This window comes from Procambarus clarkii, chromosome 79 (genome assembly GCF_040958095.1).
Source record: "Procambarus clarkii isolate CNS0578487 chromosome 79, FALCON_Pclarkii_2.0, whole genome shotgun sequence".
NCBI lineage: Eukaryota > Metazoa > Arthropoda > Malacostraca > Decapoda > Cambaridae > Procambarus > Procambarus clarkii.
Window position 1 is genome coordinate 1,328,827 of NC_091228.1, and position 20,140 is coordinate 1,348,966.

Genomic DNA, 20,140 nt, shown 5'->3' on the forward strand with positions numbered 1-20,140 from the left:
ACGTTTGTCAAACCCTGTTTTCCTTGCTAAACCCGGTCTCGATGGAATGACACTTCCTAAGGTAGCGATTGATCCAGAATGCACCCCTATGATAGCCTGTGTTTTTGGGTTCCCTGTTCTTTAACTATGGCTCCACATTGGATGTGTGGGTTTATTCGTGGATTAAATTTTTCTTCTTTATATGTTTGCTTCCGACTCACTTCTCAGGTTCGTGGGATAGTCTACGAAGCCCCTGAGTCTGATCGTGATGGATGGACAGGTTCAGTAGCACCGGCTTCATTGGGCCTAGACCCAGCTTCGTATCTGATTAACCCTTCTAACTTATCCTGTTCCCCTCCCACTTCTGTGGCTGGGTCAAACTCCAAACCCCATGAGGTGATTACCTTATCCTCCGGTGAGACTCCTTCCATTGTCACAGCTGTGCCATTCACCCCCCCCCCCCCTCACATGGAAGGGGTTTCTCAACACTGCCCCCGTAATCGCACACGTTCGCTTCTTGCTTCACCTGCTACATAACATTTATTCGGCCTGCTTTGTGGCTTAAGTATTATGATCGTTGTCCCCATGACGTTACCAGCTTTGGTGATATACATATTTATAGACACTTAGCTGACTCTGTGAATTATTAGGTTACTTTTAACGCTACTGACACGCAATGACACGCGTGGTTGCGGCACCTTTTCTTGAGGCTGCTGCCCGCCATGCTGTTTTATGCTGCTTTTGTTCTATCGCACTATGTTGCGACTTGTGTTTAGGACCTCAAGATCTGCCTTGAGGATATTATGTATATTCTTGGTGCTCAGAGCTTTTCTATCCACCAGGTTGAATCCTTTGATCGTGCCCCTGGTGATCATAGTCTTCGTTCTCTTCCTATTGGCAAGATTTATTTATTTTTATTTATTTATATATACAAGTATATTTACATTCTTGTACAGCCACTAGCACGCGTAGAGTTTCGGGCAGGTTCTTAATCCTATGTTCCCCGGAATACTACCTGCCAAATCGTTTAACAGCCAGGTACCCATTTTACTATTGGGTAAACAAAGGCTACAGTTAAGGATTGACACCCAGTTAATCCTCATCGGCCAGGATACGAACCCAGGACAAAGCGCTCACGAAACGCCAGGCAAGTGTCTTACTACTACACAATGGGGACTTCAAGATCACTTTGATGGTAGGATTCTTCTGTCTTCAGTCATTCTTACCAAAGCCTGATGATCCATTGAAGAGTACATCCCCTATCCATGTCTCTGCAATAGGTTTTGGAGACTTGGTTATGGCGTTTTCAGATACGGGAGCGAGATGTCCCTTTGCCCCTCGTGTGGTGATCCTAGGCATTTTCGTACTGATTGCTCTTCTTCCCCAAGCTCGCTGCATCAACTACAGGGAGGTCAACCCTGCCATTTCTCGGCCGTACCTACATTATAAGTTTGAACAGGTCGTCCTTGCCTTGAAGCATCATAAGGTATTTCTTTCCCTGTGGCTCAATGCCAGGTCCGCCATCATGACTTTTCTCTTGCCTTATACTCGTGTGTTGCATCGCATTAATCATCCCCACCCTTCTTCCCTTACTTCGTTCTCCAAGGGTCCAAGGGTTGTTTCCAACCCTTGGACCCAACACCTCCGCCCCCTTCTCATGTCCATTCTGTGTCTGCCGGTGTTCCTCGTGAGTCTCTGACCGTCCGTTCTTCCCCCTCCTTCCCATTCGTCTCCTTCTTGCCCAGATAGTACTGCTGCTCAACCTTTCTTCACATTCCTTCACTTTTAGACTCCGTGTTTCTTCCCGGTCTTCTTTCCTTCCTCACAGCTGTCCGTCCCCAGCCCGTCCTCAGACCAAATCCATTACCATGAGACCCCCCCCCCCCCCCCCCCCATCTTTAAACCACATGGAAAGTTATCTAGATATTTGTGATTTTGAAAGCATATTACAGTTCCAATAATAGTCTACTCGCAAACTGGGAAATTAACCTTTGTCGTAAATAGAGATTATTCTCAACTTTAATGTAATAGAAATCGTTGTTTAAAATATAAAAAGTGTGTGCTGAAAACCTTTTCTTTTAAGAATTTGGTTTTCTGTAAACGGAATTTGAGCCACACAAACAGTTTTAGAATTCCATATTTCACATTATCGTCAATAATCTACATAAGTTATTGTTTGCTCAAAATTGATGATTATTCAAAAAATCAAAAATCTAAATTATTCGTTTGTTCAAAATAGCTAATCTCCGAAAATTCTTCACCGATTGAATTGAAATTTTCACACAACGTTCCATTCGCATCCGAGCGGGTTTTTATATACCTATTATATAGATGTCAAGTCTGTGACGGGAAAAAAACATGCTTAAACAAAAAAAAACTGTTTTTTCATGTGAGAGAAATCTTCAAAACCTCTTTACCGATTGCTTTGAAATTTTGACACAACGTTGCATTCGAATAGGCGCGTATTTTTATATACCTACTATATACATGCCTCACCTGTGACAGGAAAGTACATGCTTTTTTGTTTAACTGTGCCATCTGTTGGACATAAGAGCAACACATGCTGTAATGTCTGAAAGTTCTTCACTGATTGCTTTGAAATTTTGACAGAACGTTCCATTCAAATACGGGGCTGTTTTTATATACTTCCTATATAGATGCCACACTTGTGACAGGTAAAACCATGCTTTTTTTTTAATAACAGCGCCGTTTGTTGCACATAAGAGCAACACACACACACTATACTAAATATGTTATGATTCCATTTCAATGTTTCCAATTGCATTGATAAATTTTATTTTTATATATTTCGATTTATTTTCATTTTGATTTAATTATTTTGTGTGACATTGCTTTGGAATTGAGCTGTGTTGGTTACCACACCATTCATTTCGTGAGAATAAGTATAGATGCCACACTTGTAACAGGTAAAAACATGCTTTTTTGAAAAACAGCGCCATCTATTGCATGTAAGAGCAACAGATGCTATACCAAATATGTTATGATTCCACTTCAATGTTTTTAATTGCATTGATAAATTGAATTTTCATAGATTTTGATAAATTTTCATCTTGATTTAATTATTTTGTGATAGTGCATTGGAATTGAGCTGTATTGTTTACCATACCGTTCATTTTGTGAATATAGTTTTTTTTTATTTTGTCATTGTTTTTCATTTTGCTTTTTAAATCGTTCTTCTTATTTTTCAGTGATGGGAACGTAAGATCACTTGATGTTCCCAATTTTCTGATGGGAACATCAGATCATTTGGGAATGCTTCAGACAAGGGAGTAGGGAGGACGAAGGGACAAGGGGTTGGGGGATGGTAGGGTGGAAGAGGAGAGGGAAAGGGTAATAGTGGGGATGATGAGGGAGATGGGATGGTGGGGACGAGGGGACGGGACAATGCAGAATGGTGGGGAAGACAGGGGGATAGGGATGTAGGGGATGGTAGGAAGGACGAGGGGACGAGGGAGGCAAGAAATGTTAGGGAGCACGAGGGGACGTGGGAGTGGGAGATTGTGGGGAGGACGAGGGGACTGTGGAGTTGGGAATGGTGGGAAGGATGAGGGGATGGTAGAGTGAGGGATGGTGGGGAGGACAAGGGGTCGGGGAGGGAGGATTGGTGGGGGAGAACGAGGGAACGGGGCAGTGGGAAATGGTTGGGATTACGAAGGGATGGAGGAGTGGGGAATGATTGGGAGGACTTGGGGACGGGGAAGGGGGGGAGGAATGGTAAGGAGGATTGAGGGGCAGGGGAAGGTTGCTGAGCCACAGCAACGCGTGGCGGGTACAGCTAGTACTACATATTAATGTAGCCAAACATAATGAAACCTAACCAAACATTAACCTTAGGTAATCTTAATCTAACCTAACCATGGATAGAGAGCAGATAATAGCACAAATTATATAGTCGTTCCCAGTCACGGTGACTTTCAGGCTGATGTCCATCACAAAGAAAAGAAGAATCGTTCAGAGGTTGGTAACTACAGACCAGAGCCATTCCTTTCAAATTATGGCAAAATTCTTGAGACATCAATTTCTCGACATAGGAGGAATTTTATCACTGGCTACTTTGTGATCGACAGTATGGTTTTTGAAAAGGTCGATCTGCTGCTGATCTCTTGCTAATCTCTCCACTGAGTGGTATCAGTCACTGGATAAGTCCAAGATCAGCTGTGTTGTTGCTCCAGATATAGCAGGAGCCTTTAATCGGATCTGGATTAATAGTGAAGCTTCAATCACTAGGCATCTAGTGCTTGAAGCATCTAGAGCGGTTTTACGTGTACATCTTCTTTCAGTAATATAAACGAAAAATCAGGAACATTTTAGTTAATTCTAATGAAAACACATTGACTTTTATGATTTGTATTTGAAACAACATTTTCATATGCCTTTTTAATAATCTAAATAACACGAAACCTCGCTTTATGATTTGAAGTAAAAATACTCGAATTTAGTAATATAGTGACTTTTTTCACGTTTTTCATGTTGTGTTATTTTAATTAAAAATATTCGAATTTACTGATATTTCGATACTACTTAATGTTTTCTCACGATATGTGATTTGTCCTACAAATCTCAGAATTTCGCATAATATTGCGTTCTTAATCAAGTTTCTTGCATTTTGTTTTGTACTAAAATACTTCGAATCTAGCGATATTTTGTCGTGTATCATCCTTTTTTTTTTTTTTTTTTTTTTTAGATATATACAAGAGTTGTTACATGGTTGTACAGCCACTAGTACGCGTAGCGTTTCGGGCAGGTCCCTGGAATACGATCCCCGCCGCGAAGAATCGTTGTTACAACCAAGTACACATTTTACTGTTGAGTTAAACAGAGGCTACAGTTAAGGATTTGCGCCCAGTAAATCCTCTACGGCCAGGATACGAACCCATGACAATGCGTTCGCGGAACGCCAGGCGAGTGTCTTACCATTTTTTCCTTTATGTGATTTGAACCCAATATCAACGATTTAGGCAATATTTTGCTGTTTTTCCAGGTTTTTAAGAGTTTTCAATCTTCAGTGGAGATAATATGACAACCTCTCTGTTGCTGCCAGCATACCACAGAGTAGTATGCCAGGCCATATGCTGTGGAATTCTGTTTCAGTGATCTGTTACTCCTGATGGCTGTACTCTTACCGATACGTACAGAAAGGAAGAAATACCCACTGTCATGAAGCTCACTAATTACAAAAATATCTGTTCAGAAAAGGCTATGACAGATCACATTGCTGCTGAGAAAACTCAGACGATGACACGAGTAAATAATATTGCAAATTTGAAGGGTATTCAAATGAGTGACACAAAAATTGCATTTAGTGATGAAGTCAACATATTGGGAATCAGGTTTAACTCTTCACTTACCATGAAAAGTCATGTGTGTGTTCAACCAAGCAAGAAAGACATCAAAGAAACATAGAGCCTTTAGCCACATCGCTCTCAGAGCTGGGGTTGTACTGGGTGAGGCTCTCGGAGCTGGGGTTGTACTGGCGGAGGCTCTCGGAGCTGGGGTTGTACTGGGTGAGGCTCTCGGAGCTGGGGTTGTACTGGGTGAGGCTCTCGGAGCTGGGGTTGTATTAGGGGAGGCTCTCGGAGCTGGGGTTGTACTGGGTGAGGCTCTCGGAGCTGGGGTTGTACTGGGTGAGGCTCTCGGAGCTGGGGTTGTACTGGGTGAGGCTCTCGGAGCTGGAGTTGTACTGGGGGAGGCTCTCGGAGCTGGGGTTGTACTGGGGGAGGCTCTCGGAGCTGGGGTTGTACTGGGGGAGGCTCTCGGAGCTGGGGTTGTACTGGGGGAGGCTCTCGGAGCTGGGGTTGTACTGGGGGAGGCTCTCGGGGCGGGGGTTGTACTGGGTGAGGCTCTCGGAGCTGGGGTTGTACTGGGTGAGGCTCTCGGAGCTGGGGTTGTATTAGGGGAGGCTCTCGGAGCTGGGGTTGTACTGGGGGAGGCTCTCGGAGCTGGGGTTGTACTGGGGGAGGCTCTCGGAGCTGGGGTTGTACTGGGTGAGGCTCTCGGAGCTGGGGTTGTACTGGGGGAGGCTCTCGGAGCTGGGGTTGTACTGGGGGAGGCTCTCGGAGCTGGGGTTGTCCTGGGTGAGGCTCTCGGAGCTGGGATTGTACTGGGTGCGGCTCTCGGAGCTGGGGTTGTACTGGGGGAGGCTCTCGGAGCTGGGGTTGTACTGGGTGAGGCTCTCGGAGCTGAGGTTGTACTGGGGGAGGCTCTCGGAGCTGGGGTTGTACTGGGGGAGGCTCTCGGAGCTGGGGTTGTCCTGGGTGAGGCTCTCGGAGCTGGGATTGTACTGGGTGCGGCTCTCGGAGCTGGGGTTGTACTGGGGGAGGCTCTCGGAGCTGGGGTTGTACTGGGTGAGGCTCTCGGAGCTGGGGTTGTACTGGGGGAGGCTCTCGGAGCTGGGGTCGTACTGGGGGAGGCTCTCGGAGCTGGGGTTGTACTGGGGGAGGCTCTCGGAGCTGGGGTTGTACTGGGGGAGGCTCTCGGAGCTGGGGTTGTACTGGGTGAGGCTCTCGGAGCTGGGGTTGTACTGGGGGGAGGCTCTCGGAGCTGGGGTTGTACTGGGGGAGGCTCTCGGAGCTGGGGTTGTACTGGGGGAGGCTCTCGGAGCTGGGGTTGTACTGGGGGAGGCTCTCGGAGCTGGGGTTGTACTGGGGGAGGCTCTCGGAGCTGGGGTTGTACTGGGGGAGGCTCTCGGAGCTGGGGTTGTACTGGGGGAGGCTCTCGGAGCTGGGGTTGTACTGGGGGAGGCTCTCGGATCTGGGGTTGTACTGGGGGAGGCTCTCGGAGCTGGGGTTGTACTGGGGGAGGCTCTCGGAGCTGGGGTTGTACTGGGGGAGGCTCTCGGAGCTGGGGTTGTACTGGGTGCGGCTTTCGGAGCTGGGGTTGTACTGGGGAGGCTCTCGGGGCTGGGGTTGTGCTGGGGGAGGCTCTCGGAGCTGGGGTTGTACTGGAAGAGGCTCTCGGAGCTGGGGTTGTACTGGGGGAGGCTCTCGGAGCTGGGGTTGTACTGGGGGAGGCTCTCGGGGCTGGGGTTGTACTGGGTGAGGCTCTCGGAGCTGGGGTTGTACTGGGGGAGGCTCTCGGAGCTGGGGTTGTACTGGGTGAGGCTCTCGGAGCTGGGGTTGTACTGGGTGAGGCTCTCGGAGCTGGGGTTGTACTGGGGGAGGCTCTCGGAGCTGGGGTTGTACTGGGGGAGGCTCTCGGAGCTGGGGTTGTAATGGGGGAGGCTCTCGGAGCTGGGGTTGTACTGGGTGAGGCTCTCGGAGCTGGGGTTGTATTGGGGGAGGCTCTCGGAGCTGGGGTTGTACTGGGGGAGGCTCTCGGAGCTGGGGTTGTACTGGGGGAAGCTCTCGGAGCTGGGGTTGTACTGGGGGAAGCTCTCAGAGCTGGGGTTGTAATGGGGGAGGCTCTCGGAGCTGGGGTTGTACTGGGTGAGGCTCTCGGAGCTGGGGTTGTATTGGGGGAGGCTCTCGGAGGTGGGGTTGTACTGGGGGAGGCTCTCGGAGCTGGGGTTGTACTGGGGGAAGCTCTCGGAGCTGGGGTTGTACTGGGGGAAGCTCTCAGAGCTGGGGTTGTACTGGGTGAGGCTCTCGGAGCTGGGGTTGTACTGGGGGAGACTCTCGGAGCTGGGGTTGTACTGGGGGAGGCTCTCGGAGCTGGGGTTGTACTGGGGAGGCTCTCGGAGCTGGGGTTGTACTGGGGAGGCTCTCGGAGCTGGGGTTGTACTGGGGGAGGCTCTCGGGGCTGGGATTGTACTGGGGGAGGCTCTCGGAGCTGGGGTTGTGCTGGGGGAGGCTCTCGGAGCTGGGGTTGTACTAGGGGAGGCTCTCGAAGCTGGGGTTGTACTGGGGGAGGCTCTCGGAGCTGGGGTTCTACGGGCGAGGCTCTCGGAGCTAGGGTTGTACTGGGGGAGGCTCTCGGGGCTGGGGTTGTACTGGGGGAGGCTCTCAGAGCTGGGGTTGTACTGGGGGAGGCTCTCGGAGCTGGGGTTGTACTGGGGGAGGCTCTCGGGGTTGGAGGGGTACTGGTGAAGGCTCTCGGGGCTGGAGAGGTACTGGGGGAGGCTCTCGGGGCTGGAGGGGTACTGGGGGAGGCTCTCGGGGCTGGGGTTGTACTGGGGGAGGCTCTCGGGGCTGGAGGGGAACTGGGGGAGGCTCTCGGGGCTGGAGGGGAACTGGGGGAGGCTCTCGGGGCTGGAGGGGTACTGGGGGAGGCTCTCGGGGCTGGAGAGGTACTGGGGGAGGCTCTCGGGCCTGGAGGGGTACTGGAGGAGGCTCTCGGGGCTGGGGTTGTACTGGGGGAGGCTCTCGGGGCTGGAGAGGTACTGGGGGAGGCTCTCGGGGCTGGAGGGGTACTGGGGGAGGCTCTCGGGGCTGGAGGGGTACTGGGGGATTCTCTCGGGGCTGGGGTTGTACTGGGGGAGGCTCTCGGGGCTGGAGGCGTACTGGGGGAGGCTCTCGGGGCTGGAGGGGTACTGGGGGGGGGGCTCTCGGGGCTGGAGAGGTACTGGGGGAGGCTCTCGGGGCTGGAGGGGTACTGGGGGAGGCTCTTGGGGCTGGAGGGGTACTGGAGGAGGCTCTCGGGGCTGGGGTTGTACTGGGGGAGGCTCTCGGGGCTGGAAAGGTACTGGGGGAGGCTCTCGGGGCTGGAGAGGTACTGGGGGAGGCTCTCGGGGCTGGAGAGGTACTGGAGGAGGCTCTCGGGGCTGGAAGGGGGTACTGGGGGAGGCTCTCGGGGCTGGAGGGGTACTGGGGAGGCTCTCGGGCCTGGAGGGGTACTGGGGGAGGCTCTCGGGGCTAGAGGGGTACTGGGGGAGGTTCTCGGGGCTGGAGGGGTACTGGGGGAGGCTCTCGGGGCTGGAGGGGTACTGGGGAAGGCTCTCGGGGCTGGGGTTGTACTTGGGGAGGCTCTCGGGGCTGGAGGGGGTACTGGGGGAGGCTCTCGGGGCTGGAGGGGTATTGGGGAAGGCTCTCGGGGCTGGAGAGGTACTGGGGAAGGCACTCGGGGCTGGGGTTGTACTTGGGGAGGCTCTCGGGGCTGGAGGGGGTACTGGGGGAGGCTCTCGGGGCTGGAGGGGTACTGGGGAAAGCTCTCGGGGCTGGAGGGGTACTGGGGAAGGCTCTCGGGGCTGGGGTTGTACTTGGGGAGTCTCTCGGGGCTGGAGGGGGAACTGGGGGAGGCTCTCGGGGCTGGAGGGGTACTGGGGAAGGCTCTAGGGGCTGGGGTTGTACTTGGGGAGTCTCTCGGGGCTGGAGGGGGTACTGGGGGAGGCTCTCGGGGCTGGAGGGATACTGGGGAAGGCTCTCGGAGCTGGGGTTGTACTGGGGGAGGCTCTCGGAGCTGGGGTTGTACTGGGGGAGGCTCTCGGAGCTGGAGTTGTACTGGGGGAGGCTCTCGGAGCTGGGGTTGTACTGGGGGAGGCTCTCGGAGCTGGGGTTGTACTGGGGGAGGCTCTCGGAGCTGGGGTTGTACTGGGGGAGGCTCTCGGAGCTGGGGTTGTACTGGGTGCGGCTCTCGGATCTGGGGTTGTACTGGGTGCGGCTCTCGGAGCTGGGGTTGCACTGGGGAGGCTCTCGGGGCTGGGGTTGTACTGGGGGAGGCTCTCGGAGCTGGGGTTGTACTGGAAGAGGCTCTCGGAGCTGGGGTTGTACTGGAAGAGGCTCTCGGAGCTGGGGTTGTACTGGGGGAGGCTCTCGGAGCTGGGGTGTTACTGGGGGAGGCTTTCGGCCGGCTGGGGTTGTACTGGGTGAGGCTCTCGGAGCTGGGGTTGTACTGGGTGAGGCTCTCGGAGCTGGGGTTGTATTGGGGGAGGCTCTCGGAGCTGGGGTTGTACTGGGGGAGGCTCTCGGAGCTGGGGTTGTACTGGGGGAGGCTCTCGGAGCTGGGGTTGTACTGGGGGAAGCTCTCGGAGCTGGGGTTGTACTGGGGGAGGCTCTCGGAGCTGGGTTTGTACTGGGGGAGGCTCTCGGAGCTGGGGTTGTACTGGGGGAGGCTCTCGGAGCTGGGGTTGTACTGGGGGAGGCTCTCGGAGCTGGGGTTGTACTGGGGGAGGCTCTCGGAGCTGGGGTTGTACTGGGGAGGCTCTCGGAGCTGGGGTTGTACTGGGGGAGGCTCTCGGGGCTGGGATTATACTGGGGGAGGCTCTCGGAGCTGGGGTTGTGCTGGGGGAGGCTCTCGGAGCTGGGGTTGTACTAGGGGAGGCTCTCGGAGCTGGGGTTCTACTGGGGGAGGCTCTCGGAGCTGGGGTTCTACTGGCGAGGCTCTCGGAGCTAGGGTTGTACTGGGGGAGGCTCTCGGGGCTGGGGTTGTACTGGGTGAGGCTCTCGGAGCTGGGGTTGTGCTGGGGGAGGCTCTCGGAGCTGGGGTTGTACTAGGGGAGGCTCTCGGTGCTGGGGTTCTACTGGCGAGGCTCTCGGAGCTGGGGTTGTACTGGGGGAGGCTCTCGGAGCTGGGGTTGTACTGGGGGAGGCTCTCGGGGTTGGAGGGGTACTGGTGGAGGCTCTCGGGCTGGAGAGGTACTGGGGGAGGCTCTCGGGGCTGGAGGGGTACTGGGGGAGGCTCTCGGGGCTGGGGTTGTACTGGGGGAGGCTCTCAGGGCTGGAGGGGTACTGGGGGAGGCTCTCGGGGCTGGAGGGGTACTGGGGGAGGCTCTCGGGGCTGGAGAGGTACTGGGGGAGGCTCTCGGGGCTGGAGGGGTACTGGGGGAGGCTCTTGGGGCTGGAGGGGTACTGGAGGAGGCTCTCGGGGCTGGGTTGTACTGGGAGAGGCTCTCGGGGCTGGAGAGGTACTGGGGGAGGCTCTCGGGGCTGGAGGGGTACTGGGGGAGGCTCTCGGGGCTGGAGGGGTACTGGGGGAGGCTCTCGGGGCTGGGGTTGTACTGGGGGAGGCTCTCGGGGCTGGAGGCGTACTGGGGGAGGCTCTCGGGGCTGGAGGGGTACTGGGGGGGGCTCTCGGGGCTGGAGAGGTACTGGGGGAGGCTCTCGGGGCTGGAAGGGTACTGGGGGAGGCTCTTGGGGCTGGAGGGGTACTGGAGGAGGCTCTCGGGGCTGGGGTTGTACTGGGGGAGGCTCTCGGGGCTTGAGAGGTACTGGGGGAGGCTCTCGGGGCTGGAGAGGTACTGGGGGAGGCTCTCGGGGCTGGAGAGGTACTGGAGGAGGCTCTCGGGGCTGGAAGGGGGTACTGGGGGAGGCACTCGGGGCTGGAGGGGTACTGGGGGAGGCTCTCGGGGCTGGAGGGGTACTGGGGGAGGCTCTCGGGGCTGGAGGGGTACTGGGGGAGGTTCTCGGGGCTGGAGGGATACTGGGGAAGGCTCTCGGGGCTGGAGGGGTACTGGGGAAGGCTCTCGGGGCTGGAGGGGTACTGGGGGAGGCTCTCGGGGCTGGAGAGGTACTGGGGAAGGCTCTCGGGGCTGGAGGGGTACTGGGGAAGGCTCTCGGGGCTGGGGTTGTACTTGGATAGTCTCTCGGGGCTGGAGGGGGTACTGGGGGAGGCTCTCGGGGCTGGAGGGGTACTGGGGAAGGCTCTCGGGGCTGGGGTTGTACTTGGGGAGGCTCTCGGGGCTGGAGGGGGTACTGGGGGAGGCTCTCGGGGCTGGAGGGGTACTGGGGAAGGCTCTCGGGGCTGGAGAGGTACTGGGGAAGGCTCTCGGGGCCGGGGTTGTACTTGGGGAGGTTCTCGGGGCTGGAGGGGGTACTGGGGGAGGCTCTCGGGGCTGGAGGGGTACTGGGGAAGGCTCTCGGGGCTGGAGGGGTACTGGGGAAGGCTGGAGGGGCTGGGGTTGTACTTGGGGAGTCTCTCGGGGCTGGAGGGGGTACTGGGGGAGGCTCTCGGGGCTGGAGGGGTACTGGGGAAGGCTCTTGGGGCTGGGGTTGTACTTGGGGAGTCTCTCGGGGCTGGAGGGGTACTGGGGAAGGCTCTCGGGGCTGGAGGGGGTACTGGGGAAGGCTCTCGGGGCTGGGGTTGTACTTGGGGAGGCTGGAGGGGTACTGGGGGAGGCTCTCGGAGCTGGGGGGGTGTACTGGGGGAAGCTCTCGGGGCTGGGGTTGTACTTGGGGAGGCTGGAGGGGTACTGGGGGAGGCTCTCGGAGCTGGAGGGGTACTGGGGGAGGCCCTCGGAGGGAGGCAGTGACGGGCGAGGTCAGTTGCCTTAACTGTTAACAAACCGGACAGCGGTAAACAGGTTGAGGAGATTGATAAGACATGTGACGGGTCAACGGTCGGCTATTTACTCCCTGGTAACTCTTAGTGAAGAGATGTCATTGGTCAGGAGGAAGCTTGGGTTGTTTGAGGTTACGAGGAACATGAACGTTGCCTGGGGTCATGAGGAAGTTAGGGGTCGTCTGGGGTAATGAACCTTAAGCCCCCATGTACACAATAGCAAATACCTTCAGACATCTTAACACTTTCTTTCTTAACATTTAATATATACTCATAAATAATCCAGACATACACACTCAAATACCCACACTAATACACCTCTTCACGCCCTCACACCCACTTATGAACCACTTACACGAACCTAACTCACACTTATACACCCAGTACAAAATTCCACATTGTGGACATGGACGTCCCATTGACAATTATCTATACAATATTAGAAACGAAAAATTCATACGTGAGGATTTTCCTCAGTGTAAAGTATTGACCAACACTGAAGTCTTCTCCGGTGAGCAGAGATGTGTAAGGAAGTGTGAAGATGGCCTCACACTCAGCAAGTGGCAGGGACTCGTAACATCACACTTAGCAAGTAGCATGGACTCATAACCTCACACTCAGCAAGTGACAGGGACTCATAACCTCACACTCAACAAGTGGCAGGGACTCATAACCTCACACTCAGCAAGTGACAGCGACTCATAACCTCACACTCAGCAAGTGACAGCGACTCATAACCTCACACTCAACAAGTGACAGGGACTCATAACCTCACACTCAACAAGTGGCAGGGACTCATAACCTCACACTCAACAAGTGGCAGGGACTCATAACCTCACACTCAATAAGTGGCAGGGACTCATAACCTCACACTCAACAAGTGGCAGGGACTCATAACCTCACACTCAACAAGTGGCAGGGACTCATAACCTCACACTCAACAAGTGGCAGGGACTCATAACCTCCCACTCAACAAGTGGCAGGGACTCATAACCTCACACTCAACAAGTGGCAGGGACTCATAACCTCACACTCAACAAGTGGCAGGGACTCATAACCTCACACTCAACAAGTGGCAGGGACTCATAACCTCACACTCAACAAGTGGCAGGGACTCATAACCTCCCACTCAGCAAGTGGCAGGGACTCATAACCTCACACTCAACAAGTGGCAGGGACTCATAACCTCACACTCAGCAAGTGGACGGGACCTGCTCAGTAACTCTCACACTCAGAAACCCAAATAACTCTGGCGGTCGCACCTGATCACTCAGAACAACCACCATCTTGGACTAACAGTGACCAAGACGCTAACAACAACACAGCAGTGTCAATGTCTGAAACAGAAACCCACGAAGGACAAGCATAAGAACTGCTCATTGATAACTTACAAACATCAAGAAAGAGCAATGATGATGAAAGAAAGAAATTCCGCAAAAAATACTACTTGCACCATTGATCAGTGAAGCAGTGGAGCAGTTCAGTGAAGCCCGGATACTTTTCTCCTACTTCAGCTTCTCTCTTCCAGCTTTTCTCTTCTCTAATACCCACCTCTCCTCTCACGCGTCGGCTGTCATTAACACCGAATTTTGGTCGAATGCCTCCTTCAACTGCTGCAAACGTCATTCGATGTTAGGTTTCACTTACGAGAAGGAGAGTGATGCGAAGCTGCCTTTTCTAGATGTAACAGTCGAGGAAAGGAATTGAGACTTTCATATTGCAGTCTACATTTAGGAAACGAAAATAGGAATGTGCCTTAATGTGCCTTAATGCTAACAGTGACTGCCCGGAGAGGTACAAGTGTTGTCAACGCCTACGTCGACGGAGCTCTCACAGCTCTAACTGGAAGCAGGTCGACGAGGAACTAACTAGAGCAAGGCAGATCCTGGTCAATAATGGCTTTTCTAACAGTTATGTTGAAGGCGTCATTAAAAGAAAGGTGACACGCCAAGCAACCTATGAAGAAGCATTCAGCACAACACCCGTACTTCCCAATCAAATTATTTTACTGGATTTTTTTTCCGCGACTTATGATATGGAGGAAAGAGTCCTTAAAGATATTATTGATAGGAATGTTAACCCCCCCCCCCCACAGATACCAATCAAAAGATACAACTAAGAATATATTAAAAAAAAAAAATGACGGCCAACTAACTTGTGAAGAACTCTCCAGACACAAAGCAGAATACCTTAAGAGAAACCAACATAGTCTATGCAATTACATGCCCACTTCGGGACTGTCAGCCCCAAAGATCTTAGTATACAGGCAAGACAACAACGTCTTGCCTGTATATAAAGACGTATATATTAGAGAGACGAGTCTCTCTCTAGGCGATTAAAAATGCAAAAAAGCAACAGGGCTCCATTAAGGAGCATAGAATTTCTTCACACAAGCAGACCATCACCAGAGACATCTTAACAAGCAACACTGAAATAATCGACAGGTATAACGAAAACAGAAGACTGGACATCAGCGAGGCACTACACATAAAACATTAAAAGCCAGCAATCAACAACCAGTTAACATAATAACATTCTACCCGTTTCAAGACCCCGAGCCAATGCAAAGACAGGATCAAATGACCCCGCCTTAGGAACACAAGCAGCCAAAAGCACATGAGCTGCCCATGTTGCCACATTTAATACCCTTTCAATATTCACTATGTTATGCCATTTATCCACTTGTTCTTTACCACCTCACCCAAAGAAAATATAAGGGAGTGCTAAAAATGGTAAACTAGTCTGAGAGAATGTAAGGAGTGACCTTCTAAAATGCATCCCTATATACATGTATATGTAATATATATATATATATATATATATATATATATATATATATATATATATATATATATATATATATATATATATATATATATATATATATATATATATTAGTATATTTTGGTAGCAGTCTTTCCTGTAGACATATTTTATTAAATATGACCGAAAAAGTAAGATTAATAATTCTAACACGAATTTTCTCAATCTTTCGTACATTATGCTTCACTGTTGGAGGTAAATCAAAAATCACTTCTCCAAAGTTCATTTTTATTTCTAGTCTGACGCGACACGGGCGCGTTTCGTAAAACTTATTACATTTTCAAAGACTTCACAAATACACAACTGATTAGAACTTGCGTTTCCCTGATTTTATATCTACATTTGAGTGAGGTGGGAAGGGTGATGTGGCATTACATTTGAGTGAGGTGGGAAGGATGATGTGGCATTAGAGGATATTAATAGGGTATTAAAAGTATCAACACAAGACAGAACACGAAACAATGGATATTGAATAGAAGTGTTTGTAGAAAGCCTATTGGTCCATATTTCTTGATGCTTCTATATTGGAGCGGAGTCTTGAGGTGGGTAGAATATAGTTGTGCAATAATTGGCTGTTGATTGCTGGTGTTGACTTCTTGATGTGTAGTGCCTCGCAAACGTCAAGCCGCCTGCTATCGCTGTATCTATCGATGATTTCTGTGTTGTTTACTAGGATTTCTCTGGCGATGGTTTGGTTATGGGAAGAGATTATATGTTCCTTAATGGAGCCCTGTTGTTTATGCATCGTTAAACGCCTAGAAAGAGATGTTGTTGTCTTGCCTATATACTGGGTTTTTTGGAGCTTACAGTCCCCAAGTGGGCATTTGAAGGCATAGACAACGTTAGTCTCTTTTAAAGCGTTCTGTTTCGTGTCTGGAGAGTTTCTCATGAGTAGGCTGGCCGTTTTTCTGGTTTTATAGTAAATCGTCAGTTGTATCCTCTGATTTTTGTCTGTAGGGATAACGTTTCTATTAACAATATCTTTCAGGACCCTTTCCTCTGTTTTATGAGCTGTGGAAAAGAAGTTCCTGTAAAATAGTCTAATAGGGGGTATAGGTGTTGTGTTAGTTGTCTCTTCGGAGGTTGCATGGCTTTTCACTTTCCTTCTTATGATGTCTTCGATGAAACCATTGGAGAAACCGTTATTGACTAGAACCTGCCTTACCCTACAGAGTTCTTCGTCGACTTGCTTCCATTCTGAGCTGTGGCTGAGAGCACGGTCGACGTATGCCTCGTTGGACGTAGAATCGCTGTTTACCAACGTACCTGTGGACGAGACAATCGGAATGATAGCCGACAGAGTGTATCGTGATCCAGCCTGTACTCCTCTTGACATGCCAGAAAGTATTCTGAGGAAACTACTCCAAGCTTGTACTAAAGAGGCACCCTTCTTGAGCCCAGATGGGCACATGTATAAGCAAGTAGATGGGGTCGCTATGGGTTCTCCCCTAGGTGTCCTGTTTGCAAACTTCTACATGGGTACCATCGAGCAAAAAGTCTTAGTCGACATGAACTTGAAACCGGCCATATACTGCAGGTATGTTGACGACATTTTTACACAGGTACCTGATGTCAGACATCTGCAGGAGCTGAAGGAGGCATTTGAGCAGAGTTAAGAACATAAGAACATAAGAACAAAGGTAACTGCAGAAGGCCTATTGGCCCATACGAGGCAGCTCCCATTCTATAACCACCCAATCCCACTCACACACTTGTCCAACCCGTGCTTGAAACAATCGAGGGACCCCACCTCCACAATGTTACGCGGCAATTGGTTCCACAAATCAACAACCCTGCTACCGAACCAGTATTTACCCAAGTCTTTCCTAAATCTAAACTTATCCAATTCATATCCATTGTTTCGCGCTCTGTCCTGTGTTGACACTCCTAACACCCTATTAATATCCCCCCGGCCATGTCCACTCATCCACCTGCAAACCTCCATCATGTCACCCCCAACTCTCCGCCCTTCCAGTGAACGCAACCTAAGCTTTGTTAATCCTTCTTCATATGAAAGACCTCCAATTTGGGGAATTAACCCAGCCATCCCACGCTGGACACGCTCAAGTGAATTTATATCCACTCCATAACATGGCGACCAAAACTGAACTGCACAATCCAAATGGGGCCCAACCAGAGCAAGACACAGCCCGAGAACCACACCAGGCGTCCCGTTACCAACGCTGCGACCAACAAATCCAAGTGTCCGACTTGCCCTATCACGAACACTCATGCATTGATCCCCTTGTCCCAAACTCCCACCAATCACACCTCCCAGATCCCCTTCGCAATCCGACCCCGCAACCACAACACCATCCAGCTCGCATCCCGCAACTCCATCATCATTACCTAACCTCAGAACCTCACACCCACCAGCATCAAACTGCATCCGCCAATCCTTCGACCACTCCAAAACCCCACCCAGATCAACCTGAAGTGATAGCGAGTCCTCCTCCGAACCAACCCCCCCACCGATCCTCGTATCATCGGCAAACCTGCAAATGTTGCCACTCAAACCCGAATCCAAATCATTTATACATATCACAAACAACAGAGGCCCCAGGACAGAGCCCCGAGGCACTCCACCCACAACACCTTCCCACTCCGACCCGACTCCACCCACACCAACCCTCCGCCTCCCCTGGTATAGCCATGCCCCAATCCAGCCCAACACAGCACCCCCAATACCACGAGACTCCACCTCCCCAATCAGTCCCTCATGTGGCACTGCACCAAAAGCCTTGCCAAAGCCAAGGTATACAACATCGCAACCCCCACCACCATCAACCGCCTCAACAATGCTAGAACAAAAAGACAACAAACCTGCCAAACACGAACGGCCATTCACAAAACCACGCCGCGACCCAACTATCAATTCATGTTCCCCAAGATGAAGACGAACCCCATTTGCCATTATAGACTCGAGCAACCCTCCCACAACAGACGCCAGGCCAATTGGTCGACAGCCAGACGCAAGTGATCCATCTCCCTTCCCAAAAACTGGCATCACACCAGCAACCCTCCAAAACTCCGGCACTCCGCCCGACTCCATTGATTTACCAAACATGGTTGACAGTGGGTCACAAAGCTCCTCTTTGCACTCCCCAAGCACCCCAGCAAACACCTCATCCGGCCCCGGGGACCTGTTTGGTCTGAGCTCCACCATTTGCCTAAGAACATCCTCCCTGGCAACCGCCAAACTCGTCAACCCGTCCCCGTCCCCACCCACACAGACTTGCTCGGCCGAAGGCACATCGTCAAGTTCCCCCTCAGCAAACACAGACACAAAATATTTATCAAAAACACCACTCATCTCCCCATCACCATCCGCCACCTGACCCGTCTCAGTTTTTAATGGACCCATCCCCTCCCCAGTCCCAGCACGATATAACTGAAAAAACCCTTTAGGACCCGTCCCCGCCTGCCCCGCTATGCGAACTTCACAGTCTCCCCTTGCCCTCCCCATCTCCTCCCTAACATTTCCAACCAGTTGCACGAACCCCCGTTCCAAAGTGACCTCCCCACCCTCAATCCCTTTGTACCAAGCTCCCTCCCCACCCACAAGGTTCCCCAAATTCCCCGTCATCCACTTTGGGTCACCAGCACACGATCTATTCAACTTGCACGGTACACCACGTTCCTGCGCTTTGTCTAGAACATTCTCAAACAAGTCACATATTGAATCCACATCGAAATCCCCACCCAAGTCACCCATCGCTGGGTCCACGTCTCGCTCCAAGACCGGCCCACACCCCACACCCAAGCCCCCCCAATCAACCCGACCCAAAAAACCTCCCAGGCCACCAAAATCAGCTTCTCGAAAATCTGGCACCCCAACAGAACCCTCTCCCACCGGTCCACTCCACTCCATGCCAAATCTGACCCCCCTGCGACCACCGCTCCCCAGCTCACTCCCCATTTCGACGTCACCAACTCGCGCTTCCCTGCTAGTTAACACCAAATCCAAAATATTACCCTCCCGTGCTGGTTCCCCAATGTGTTGCGCAAGAAAGCAATCGTCAACCAACTCCAGAAAATCTTCTGCTTCACCACTCCCCGCTCCGTTCAACCAGCCCACTCCGCCAAAACTAAAGTCACCCATGACACAAACACTGTCAGATCCAGATGCTCTAGACACCTCATCCCATAGATGCCCCGCCCCCACTCTGTCCAAACTTGGTGGCCCACACATTACTCCTATCACAATACTATTAGCTTTTTCGCTCAATTCAATCCAAACAGCTTCCGTGCGCGGCCCTGCTTCGATTCCCTCTCTGAGACCACACTTCAAACCGTCCCCAACATATATGGCCACTCCACCTCCTCGCCCAACATATCTATCCGTGCGAAACAGTTTAAATCCATATATTTGACACTCAGCCAACAGCTCTCCACCTTCTACACTCATCCACGTTTCGGCAAGTGCAACAATATCCATCTTTTCTGTGCAGACAAGAGCACCCAACTCGCCAATTTTACTTCTCAGACTTCCACCGCTAGTGCAACACACCCTAAGTGAATTGTCATTCTGCGGACCCCCTCCCTCCCCGATCGCCCCGCCAACTCCCCTCTCCCACAAACACATACTCCCACCACCTCCTTCCTCCAAATCAACTCCCATACCTCCATCCACCAACAGTCCAAACCCAAACAAACACCTCCAACCACCTCCCCCAGCGAGCTCGCAACAGCAACAACCCCAGCTCCCGACAGATGCACCCCATCACGAGCACACACCCCACCTCTTCCATAGAAGTGCTCCCAGTTGTCCATGAAAGACACCGCACCCGACCCGCAACATCCTTCCAGCCGGCAACCGACACCAAGCGCCCTCGACATCCACCCACCTCCCACTCCCCTACTTGGAAGAATGCCACACATGACCGGGATTCCTCCCCCGCTCCCAACCAACTCCATGGCTGTCCTACACCTCTGAATCAGCTCCCCACTCCCGACTCGACCAACATCACCCCCTCCCACGCCAATGCAAACAATGGGATCGCTCCCATCACCAGCCACAACACCATTCATGTCGTCTACAATATCACCAATGCCAGCTCCGGGACAGCAAACCCCCAACCCGTTCCCCCCATCTCCAGCACAAAACGCTCCATCCAAACACCCCATCTGGGAATCTCCCACAACCAATGTTTGCTCAGGCACCTCC

At 52.3% G+C, this 20,140-nt stretch overlaps 1 protein-coding gene across 1 annotated transcript; it reads right to left on the reverse strand.

The window, feature by feature from the left end:
* Positions 1 to 13,593: 13,593 nt before the first annotated feature.
* On the reverse strand, positions 13,594 to 19,594 carry LOC138357617 (uncharacterized). The gene is made up of 2 exons (XM_069314614.1): positions 17,797 to 19,594; positions 13,594 to 13,763 (listed from the first exon to the last, which is right to left on the reverse strand). Exons 1-2 carry the CDS (start codon positions 19,592 to 19,594, stop codon positions 13,594 to 13,596), a joined length of 1,968 nt encoding a protein of 655 aa, XP_069170715.1.
* Positions 19,595 to 20,140: the final 546 nt, after the last annotated feature.

What these genes read in the sequence shown, in the direction of transcription:
- LOC138357617 (XM_069314614.1), bottom strand. Translation starts at nt 19,594, where the DNA reads ATGGGAGTTGATTTGGAGGAAGGAGGTGGTGGGAGTATGTGTTTGTGG. An exon ending in TGGCCGTTCGTGTTTGGCAG is followed by an intron (nt 13,764 to 17,796) that starts GTTTGTTGTCTT and finishes TGACGTTTGCAG; the next exon opens with CAGTTGAAGGAGGCATTCGA.